Genomic DNA, 11,160 nt, shown 5'->3' with positions numbered 1-11,160 from the left:
GATGTGTGTGTTTGACCCCCACCTCCTCTAATTAGAGAGGAAACGGCTCCTACATCTATTAGTACTTTGTTTGTCCACCCAATAGGGTGACACAACAGAATCGGCTGCATGTTTAGAACACTGAGGAAACACCTAACTGTGACCATCCATGTGATACATCCAAGTGAATGGTTGTGGCCACCAGTCCACTCACTAAGTCGCAGTGCTTTGAATGCGAATGAATGAGCATTGAATGAGAATTTGATTCATTTTGATGCTATGTCTAGGCCCCTCTGTGTGTCTGTGTGTGTCAGTGTTACTGATGGAAAGAGACAGACAAGCAGTACGCCTCTATTCAGCACCACCATAGACATTAGCATATCTCACAGAGGGTCACCAAACAACCCAGCCACCTGTAGCTGCTATAGCCTGCTTGACTCAACCACAGGACCCCCACACACACAGACAGAGCGTGGTGGCAGTGGAAGGTTTGTGCGCTACATTGAGTTGGTGGCACCTTCATCGAGGAAGACGGACACGTGGTAATGGCTGGAGTGGAATGAGTGATATTTTATACCATTCCATTCGATCCGGTCCAGCCATTATTATAAACCGACCTCCACTCAGCAGCCTCCTGTTGTGTGTGTGTGTGTGTGTGTGTGTGTGTGTGTGTGTGTGTGTGTGTGTGTGTGTGTGTGTGTGTGTGTGTGTGTGTGTGTGTGTGTGTGTGTGTGTGTGTGTGTGTGTGTGTGTGTGTGTGTGTGTGTGTGTGTGTGTGTTAGAGAGAGAGAGTTGTGTGACAAAAAGGAGCAGAGAGGAAGAACAAACAGGAAGAAAACACATTGTGCTTTCAATTCAATTTAGGGGCTTTATTGTCATGGGAAACATATGCTAACATTGACAAAGCAAGTGAAGTAGATAAAAAAACAATACAAATGAACAGTAAACATTACACACTTTTTAATTTATCTTTCTCTCTCTCTGTCTCTCTCTCTCTCTCTCTCTCTCTCTCTCTCTCTCCTCTCTCTCTCTCTCTCTCTCTCTCTCTCTCTCTCTCTCTCTCTCTCTCTCTCTCTCTCTCTCTCTCTCTCTCTCTCTCTCGGCTTTGTGGAAGTTACCTGTGATGTTGAGGAACACCTTTACTTTGGTCTTACTGAGATTTACTCTCAGAGTCCATGTCTGACAGAATCTGTGCAGACGATCTAGGTGCTGCTGTAGGCCCTTCTTGGTTGGTGACAGAAGCACCAGATCATCAGCAAACAACAGACATTTGATTTCCGAGTCGAGTAGGGTGAGTCCGGGTGCTGCAGACTGTTTTAGTGCCCTCGCCAATTCATTGATATAAATGTTGAAGAGGGTGGGGCTCAAGCTGCATGTCGCTCACTCTGCGGCCCTGAGGAAAGAAATCTGTGTGTTTATTGCGTCTGAGTCTGCTATTAATGATACTGCGGAGGAATTGTATTTGTATATTTTATCATTTTGTTTATTATACCATCAACACCACAGGCCTTTTGGGTTTGGAGGATATGTCCCTCTATCTCTCTCTCTCTCTCTCTCTCTCTCTCCTTCTCAGCCTGCCTCTCTCTGCCTCAGGGAGTGTCTACCAGAGATGGTGAGGTGGAGGGGGGGTTCTCTTCCCCCTCTCTGGACCTCCCCCTGGTCTCGGATTGGCTGAGGTAGAGCTGTGTGGGGCCAGTGGAAGGCAGTCTACAAGGAGGCCTGACAGCAGACAGGGAAAAACTATCCCTCTAGCTGATATACTGTAGCTGCTCCACACACACTGCTAGACACAGACAGAGAGAGCAGGAGAGAGGTAGAGGTCGAGACAGAGGAAGAGACAGCTGTGGAGTGAGATACACAGAACTGCAAGGAGAGAGCAATAGAGAGATAGAGTTTGACAGAGAGTTAGAGAGACGGAAAAGAGGCACACACAGCACTCCCCCTCCACTCACCCCTCGTCTTACCCTCGACCCTTGTCTCCCTTCTTACGACCACTGAGGCAGAGACACACAGCTCTACCAGCGCAGGGGGGAGAGGACTGGACACACACTAACACACACTCATTTTCTCTCTGCTGAAAGAAGACAGGAATACACACTTTCTTTTTGTTTTCTGTCTCCGCTTCTACTCTCGTTCTTGGACAGGAAAAAAGGAATCCAGTTTGTTTCTTCAGCACAAAGACTTTTCCTTTATCCTCCAGAAGTCCTGAGTCACGTTGGGCCTCCTTTCTTTCTCCCTCTGAGAGCTCAGAGCAACATGGCACAGGGACAAAAGAACCACAGCCACAGCAGGCAGCAGCTGAGGGGACCACTACTCACTAACCCCTTCTCCACCGTGGCACTATCCCTCTCACTGTCCCTCCTCCTCCTCCTCCTCACCTCCCCCGCCTCGGCCGCTGATGAATACGACTACTACAGCTGGCAGTCGGACAACTTCCACAACGGTCGCTTCTACACCAAGGAGCCGCAGTGTGTGGACATCCCTGCTGATTTACGCCTCTGCCACAACGTGGGCTACAAGAAGATGCGCCTGCCCAACCTGCTGGACCACGAGACCATGCCCGAGGTCAAACAGCAGGCGGGAAGCTGGGTGCCGCTCCTCGCCAAGCGATGCCATGCGGATACACAGGTGTTCCTGTGTTCCCTGTTTGCCCCTGTGTGTCTGGACAGGCCCATCTACCCGTGTCGTTCGCTGTGTGAGGCCGTGAGGGACAGCTGTGCCCCCGTTATGGAGACATACGGGTTTCCCTGGCCGGAGATGTTGACCTGCGATAAGTTTCCTATTGATAATGATCTGTGTATCCCCATACAGTTTGCTGGGAACCAGGCCACCCCAGCGCCAGGTAAGACCATACACACATATTCACAACCCTATTCAGAGACCGTATACTAACTGTGAAAGAGGGCCACTATATGACATGATAACGGTCCCTGCAACTAGTTTAGTTGAGCGTCAGGTTGAATATGGTCGGTGCCTTCACACCACACTGGTTGTAGACGAGAGAGCCCCAGCCCCCATGCAGGAAACTCAGTCTTACTCCTGCTCCAGAGCTTGGAGCAACTCAGTCTTACTCCTGCTCCAGAGCTTGAAACAACTCAGTCTTACTCCTGCTCCAGAGCTTGGAACAACTCAGTCTTACTCCTGCTCCAGAGCTTGGAACAACTCAGTCTTACTCCTGCTCCAGAGCTTGGAACAACTCAGTCTTACTCCTGCTCCAGAGCTTGGAACAACTCAGTCTTACTCCTGCTCCAGAGCTTGGAACAACTCAGTCTTACTCCTGCCCCAGAGCTTAACGTTCTAGGTTAGATATCAGAATGTATTATATTCCCATAGCACAGATAATGTTCCAGGTTAGTTATCAGAATGTATTATATTCCCATAGCACAGATAATGTCCCAGGTTAGATATCAGAATGTATTATATTCCCATAGCACAGATAATGTCCCAGGTTAGATATCAGAATGTATTATATTCCCATAGCACAGATAATGTCCCAGGTTAGATATCAGAATGTATTATATTCCCATAGCACAGATAATGTCCCAGGTTAGATATCAGAATGTATTATATTCCCATAGCACAGATAATGTCCCAGGTTAGTTATCAGAATGTATTATATTCCCATAGCACAGATAACATGATCTCTAGAAAAGGCAGTGTTTCTCCTAGTGTATGAAAGAGCTGGAAATAATGCATAGACCACCACAGTGAAATGTCCATGTGTTCAATGTAACGTCTACTATAAAACAGTGTGACATTCAAAAAAAGACCAAGGGGACATTTTCATGTCACATATTGCAATGATTTATTTTAATTGCAGAGATGAAAATAAAAGTTAACGTAGACCAGGAAAACATTCTCAGTTCAACTGTCAGACTGTGGAACTGCTAGTGTGTATTAAATAATAGAAATAACAATGACTGTATGATAAGACGGATCCAAGGAACCTCAGCTTCTCAGATAAACCCGTAGGGCTGGTTTCCCAGACACAACGACTATTCCTGGACTACAAAACACTTTTAGAGATTCAGCATGCTTTTAACTCTAGCTGTAGATTTATTCTAGGTCAGGGAAAACAGACCTTAAACTTCACTCGGCTTCCATACAAATAAGACAAAGATATATCAAAATCAGATGTATTTTTTACAGAGCTATTCTATAAGAAATCGGCTGCATGGAGGGCAGCTAGGTCTCCAGTGCAGGACAGAACAATTACACACTTTTCCCAAATCAACTACTATATGACCCCTGGTGTGTGTGTGTGTGTGTGTGTGTGTGTGTGTGTGTGTGTGTGTGTGTGTGTGTGTGTGTGTGTGTGTGTGTGTGTGTGTGTGTGTGTGCGTGCGTGTGTGTGCGTGTGTGCGTGCGTGCGTGCGTGCGTGCGTGCGTGCGTGTGTGTGCATGGCAACTACCAAGAGAGAGAGAGTTTGAGAGAGTCAATGTGAGTTTAGAGTCTATAGAATGTGAAGGGCAAACTCTGCTGTGTCTCTGCTGTGTCCAGGCCTGCTCTGTCTTTTGTCTGATCAGCCTGTTAGACAGCCAATTAACTAGCTGACTAATTACTGAGGGTGAATTAGTCTAACGAGAGAAAAGGAGGTAGGGAGGTAAGGAGGGAGGGAGGTAGGGAGGGAGGGGGGTGTCAGTGAGAGAGAGGGGGTAAGAGAGAGACTGGGGTGTAAGAGGGAAAATTAGGGGGAGAGAAAAAGAAGGGGGAGAAAATGAGGGTGAGAAGAAGAGACCAAGTGGGCTTGAGAGAGAGAATGAAAGAGCTGGTTCGAGAGGTAGGAGAGAGAGGAAAGAGTTTGGCGAGAGAGGGACAAAGAGAGGGACAGAGAGAGGGACAGAGAGAGGGACAGAGAGAGGGACAGAGAGAGGGACAGAGAGAGGGACAGAGAGAGGGGCAGAGAGAGGGGCAGAGAGAGGGACAGAGAGAGGGTAGAGAGAGGGAGAGAGAGAGGGGCAGAGAGAGGGACAGAGAGAGGGACAGAGAGAGACAGATAGAGGGGCAGAGAGAGGGACAGAGAGAGAGACAGAGAGAAGGACAGAGAGAGGGACAGAGAGAGGGTAGAGAGAGGGAGAGAGAGAGGGGCAGAGAGAGGGACAGAGAGAGGGACAGAGAGAGGGGCAGAGAGAGGGACAGAGAGAGGGACAGAGAGAGACAGATAGAGGGGCAGAGAGAGGGACAGAGAGAGGGACAGAGAGAGAGACAGAGAGAAGGACAGAGAGAGGGACAGAGAGAGGGTAGAGAGAGGGAGAGAGAGAGGGGCAGAGAGAGGGACAGAGAGAGGGACAGAGAGAGGGACAGAGAGAGACAGATAGAGGGACAGAGAGAGGGACAGAGAGAGGGCCAGAGAGAGAGAGACAGATAGAGGGACAGAGAGAGTGACAGAGAGAGGGACAGAGAAAGGGTAGAGAGAGGGACAGAGAGAGGGGCAGAGAGAGGGACAGAGAGAGGGGCAGAGAGAGGGTAGAGAGAGGGACAGAGAGAGGGGCAGAGAGAGGGACAGAGAGAGGGACAGAGAGAGGGACAGAGAGAGGGTAGAGAGAGGGTAGAGAGAGGGACAGAGAGAGGGGCAGAGAGAGGGACAGAGAGAGGGGCAGAGAGAAGGTAGAGAGAGGGACAGAGAGAGGGGTAGAGAAAGGGACAGAGAGAGGGACAGAGAGAGGGTAGAGAGAGGGACAGAGAGAGGGACAGAGAGGGACAGAGAGAGGGGTAGAGAAAGGGACAGAGAGAGGGACAGAGAGAGGGTAGAGAGAGGGACAGAGAGAGGGACAGAGAGAGGGACAGAGAGAGGGACAGAGAGAGGGGTAGAGAAAGGGACAGAGAGAGGGACAGAGAGAGGGTAGAGAGAGGGACAGAGAGAGGGACAGAGAGAGGGACAAAGAGAGGGACAGAGAGAGGGGTAGAGAAAGGGACAGAGAGAGGGGCAGAGAGAGGGTAGAGAGAGCGACAGAGAGAGGGGTAGAGAAAGGGACAGAGAGAGGGGCAGAGAGAGGGTAGAGAGAGGGACAGAGAGAGGGACAGAGAGAGGGACAGAGAGAGGGGTAGAGAGAGGGACAGAGAGAGGGACAGAGAGAGGATAGAGAGAGGGACAGAGAGAGGGACAGAGAGAGGGACAGAGAGGGACAGAGAGAGGGCCAGAGAGAGAGAGACAGATAGAGGGACAGAGAGAGGGACAGAGAGAGTGACAGAGAGAGGGACAGAGAGAGGGTAGAGAGAGGGGCAGAGAGAGGGACGGAGAGAGGGGCAGAGAGAGGGTAAAGAGAGGGACAGAGAGAGGGGCAGAGAGAGGGACAGAGAGAGGGACAGAGAGAGGGTAGAGAGAGGGTAGAGAGAGGGACAGAGAGAGGGTAGAGAGAGGGACAGAGAGAGGGACAGAGAGAGGGACAGAGAGAGGGTAGAGAGAGGGACAGAGAGAGGGACAGAGAGAGGGTAGAGAGAGGGTAGAGAGAGGGACAGAGAGAGGGTAGAGAGAGGGACAGAGAGAGGGACAGAGAGAGGGTAGAGAGAGGGTAGAGAGAGGGACAGAGAGAGGGACAGAGAGAGGGTAGAGAGAGGGTAGAGAGAGGGACAGAGAGGGACAGAGAGAGGGACAGAGAGAGGGACAGAGAGAGGGACAGAGAGAGGGACAGAGAGAGGGACAGAGATAGGGGAGGTTGTGAGGAAGTAAAGTGAAAGAAAAGAATCAAGAGAAGAGACTGGTTCCCTTCAGGTTTCAGTTAGAATGGGAAACAGAATGTTGAATAAATTCATTCCTTAATATATGTTTTTAACTCTTCGCTAGCCAGGTTAGTGGATTAAGAACCAGGATTTCATGGACAGTGCACCATCTCAGGCAACATGAATAGAATCTGTCTATGTACTGTAATTCTAGAATCCTTCTGGTTTTATACTTCAGACTGAACATTCTATTTAAAACAAAGTCTATAAACTGACTGAAGAGACTCACACAAAGTTGTCTTAGAAGGAATGGAAGACAATGTAAAGTGTTAAGAAGGCCAAAAGTAAATGTTAAAAGTGACAAAGAAAGAGCAGAAAAGTAGGATCTTCATTTGAGCCACTACAGCAGCCACTAATCCTGCAGCAAAAGGACATTTGAATATTTATAATTTTTGTTACCCAATTGGTAGTTACAGTCTTGTCCCATCTCTGCAACTCCTGTACGGACTCGGGAGAGGCGAAGGTCGAGAGCCGTGCGTCCTCCGAAACATAACACAACCAAGCCACACCACTTCTTGACACAATGCCCACTTTAGCCAGAAGCCAGCCGCACCAATGTGTCGGAGAAACACCGTACACCTGGCGACCGTGTCAGCGTGCATTGCGCACGGCCCACTACAGGAGTCGCTAGAGCGCGAAGGGACAAGGACATTGCTGCTGGCCAAACCCTCCCCTAACCCGGACGATGCTGGGCCAATTGTGCGCCGTCTCATGGGTCTCCCAGTCAGGGCCGGCTGTGACACAGCCTGGGATCAAACCAGGATCTATAGTGACACAGCAAGCACTGAAATGAGGGCCTTAGACTGCTGCGCCACTCGGGAGGCCCTGGAAATATGAATTATCATATGGATTATAATCAATGGCTATTTTTGTATTGGTTGATACATTTTCCGTAAAATTTCAAAATGGAAATTATAAACTGCAGAAGCGTTTTAAAACCTCAAATGCACTGAGATCCTACATCTCTGATGTGCTGGATATCACACAAAAATATATAAAACAATTATGTGAAGAAAAAAGCACACGGAATAAAATCACGTGTGACTTTTGAAAGAAGACATATGAGCGACTTAATCTGTTTTAATCAGACACCCTGAATGACAACAGTCTGTAAACGCTTCAGGGAAACTCATTCAACAAGTGTCCACGAACACACACACAAGCATGCACACACACACCAGACACACTCAGACATACACACACACACTCAGCGAGCCCATTCAGAAAGTGTGCCGTTGTCTTCGCTGATGATATAGGAGGATAGAAGCTGTCACACTGAGCTCATGTAGAGCATGTACGTGTCCAAAATGACACCCTATTCCCTATGTAGTGCACTACTTTTGACCAGTGACATGTGGGCTGATGTAGTGCACTACTTTTAACCAGAGACATGTGGGCTGATGTAGTGCACTACTTTTGACCAGAGACATGTGGGCTGATGTAGTGCACTACTTTTGACCAGAGACATGTGGGATGATGTAGCCCACTACTTTTGACCAGAGACATGTGGGCTGATGTAGTGCACTACTTTTGACCAGAGACACGTGGGCTGATGTAGTGCACTACTTTTGACCAGAGACATGTGGGCTGATGTAGTGCACTACTTTTGACCAGAGACATGTGGGCTGATGTAGTGCACTACTTTTGACCAGAGACATGTGGGCTGATGTAGTGCACTGCTTTTGACCAGAGACATGTGGGCTGATGTAGTGCACTGCTTTTGACCAGAGACATGTGGGCTGATGTAATGCACTACTTTTGACCAGAGACACGTGGGCTGATGTAGTGCACTACTTTTGACCAGAGACATGTGGGCTGATGTAGTGCACTACTTTTGACCAGAGACATGTGGGCTGATGTAGTGCACTACTTTTGACCAGAGACATGTGGGCTGATGTAGTGCACTACTTTTGACCAGAGACACTGCTTTTGACCAGAGACATGTGGGCTGATGTAGTGACCACTGCTTTTGACCAGAGACATGTGGGCTGATGTAGTGCACTACTTTTGACCAGAGACATGTGGGCTGATGTAGCCCACTACTTTTGACCAGAGACATGTGGCCTGATGTAGTGCACTACTTTTGACCAGAGACATGTGGGCTGATGTAGTGCACTACTTTTGACCAGAGACATGTGGGCTGATGTAGTGCACTACTTTTGACCAGAGACATGTGGGCTGTAGTGATGCTGATGTAGTGCACTACTTTTAGTGCACTACTACTTTTGACCAGAGACATGTGGGCTGATGTAGTGCATTACTTTTGACCAGAGACATGTGGGCTGATGTAGTGCACTACTTTTGACCAGAGACATGTGGGCTGATGTAGTGCACTACTTTTGACCAGAGACATGTGGGCTGATGTAGTGCACTACTTGGGGAATAGGTTGCCATTTTGGATGGAGACCATATTCCATTATGAAAATGGATGTTATGTTTTTATGGGACTAGAAACAACTATGCGACATGTTCACTTCGCTGAGCCATAAAACCCATAACTCACTGTTTCACATGGTCGTTGGAAAGCAAACGGAATGAATTGAACCCAAACTTCTTTTTTTTAAATATGGAAAACAATGTCTATTCAAATGACTGTATATACTGCAGAGTGTACATTTGATTTCAAGACTGGTTCATGGTCATATAGTTACAGTAAAGTTACAAAGTCCAAGCCTAAAATGTGATATCACAAGATATAATAATAATTATTTATTTATTTATTTTATATAGCACTTTTCATTTGAAGTAGTATCTCAAAGTTGCTTTAAAAACAAAATAAACCTAAAACTACTTAACAAAACAAATCTATGGCTCTGGCAGTATTTGGGCAACGGTATTCCACATCTTTAGATGATATGCAGAAAGGTACAATCATAGATTGAGCATAGATGGTACAGACAGACAGGGAGGTAGAGACATCAGACAGACAGGTAGGTAGGTAGAGACATCAGACAGACAGGTAGGTGGGTAGAGACATCAGACAGACAGGTAGGTAGGTAGGTAGGTAGGTAGGTAGGTAGGTAGGTAGGTAGGTAGGTAGGTAGGTAGGTAGGTAGGTAGGTCAGACAGACAGGTAGGTAGGTAGAGACATCAGACAGACAGGTAGTTAGGTAGAGACATCAGACAGACAGGTAGGTGGGTAGAGACATCAGACAGATAGATAGGTAGGTTGAGACATCAGACTGACAGGGGGGGTAGATACATCAGACAGACTGTTGAATGTAGGGGGCAGTATTTTGATGTTTGGATGAAAAACATACCCAAATGAAACTGCCTATTTCTCAGGCCCAGAATCTAGAATATGCATATAATTGTTTGATTAGGATAGAAAACACTTTAAAGTTTCCAAAACTGTCAAAATATTTTCTGTGAGTATAACAAAATGGATATTGCAGGTGAAAACCTGAGGAAAATCCAACCAGGAAGTGCCTAAGAGAAACAAATCTCCCTGTTCCATGGCATGCCTTCCCTCCATTTATAGGGATATCAACCAGATTCCTTTCCCTATGGCTTCCACATGGTGTGAACAGTCTTTAGACATAGTTTCAGGCTTTTATTCTGAAAAATTAGCGAGAATGATCACATCGTGTCAGTGGATGGCTGGGTGCCAGCAGAGTTTTGCATGCGCAACAGCTTGGAGCAGACATTTTCTCTCTTCTATTGAAAAAGCTATGGTCCGGTTGAAAAATTATCAATTATTTATTGTAAAAACAACCTGAGGATTGATTATTAAAAAAAACGTTTGACATGTTTCTACGGACTTCACGGATACTATTTGGAATTTGTCTGCCCCGTCGTGACCGCTCGAGCCTGTGGATTTCTGAACATAACGCGCCAACCAAATGGAGGTATTTTGGATATAAAGAGAATCTTTATCGAACAAAAGGAACATTTATTGTGTAACTGGGAGTCTCATGAGTGCTTTTGCTTTTCTGACTTTCGTGACCAATCTACTTTGCTGCTAGCTGTTTATAATGTTTTGTCTGCTGAGAGAGATGTCCTAACAAAAACGCTTGGATAGCTTTTGCTGTAAAGCTTTTTTTAAATCTGACACACCAGGTGGATTAACAACAAGCTAAGCTATGTTTTGCTATATTGCACTTGTGATTTCAAGAAAATTAAACATTTTTAGTTATTCAATTTGAATTTGGCGCTCTGCAATTCAGCGGATGTTGACGAAAATGAATCCCGCTAACGGGATGGGTGCGCCAATAAGTTTTAAGTGAAACTTATCAACAAGCAACGAAACGTGACTTACGTGGTGCAACAGGCACAAACGCAAACAGTATCCCACAAAGCAGGTGGAAGAAAGGGCTTCCTAAATATGATCCCCAATTAGAGGCAACGATTACCAGCTGCCTCTAATTGGGAACCATACAAACCAGCAACATAGAAAATATATGACTAGAACACCCCCCTAGTCACGCTCTGACCTAAACACCATAGAGAACCGAGGGCTC

The 11,160-nt window shown here is 47.0% G+C and overlaps 1 protein-coding gene across 1 annotated transcript in view; it reads left to right on the top strand.

Annotated features, from left to right (window-relative positions):
* The first annotated feature begins 1,766 nt into the window (after window positions 1-1,766).
* LOC124041096 (secreted frizzled-related protein 5-like) overlaps window positions 1,767-11,160 on the top strand; it is a 79,128-nt gene continuing 69,734 nt past the window's right edge. Inside the window, exon 1 of the mRNA XM_046358263.1 lies at window positions 1,767-2,821. Within this exon, the coding sequence (XP_046214219.1) occupies window positions 2,236-2,821 (586 nt within the window). The 5' untranslated portion in view covers window positions 1,767-2,235. The remainder of the gene's footprint in view (window positions 2,822-11,160) is intronic.

Source organism: Oncorhynchus gorbuscha, linkage group LG08, assembly GCF_021184085.1.
Source record: "Oncorhynchus gorbuscha isolate QuinsamMale2020 ecotype Even-year linkage group LG08, OgorEven_v1.0, whole genome shotgun sequence".
Taxonomy (NCBI): Eukaryota; Metazoa; Chordata; class Actinopteri; order Salmoniformes; family Salmonidae; genus Oncorhynchus; species Oncorhynchus gorbuscha.
This window is presented reverse-complemented; position numbering and strand designations above follow the sequence as displayed.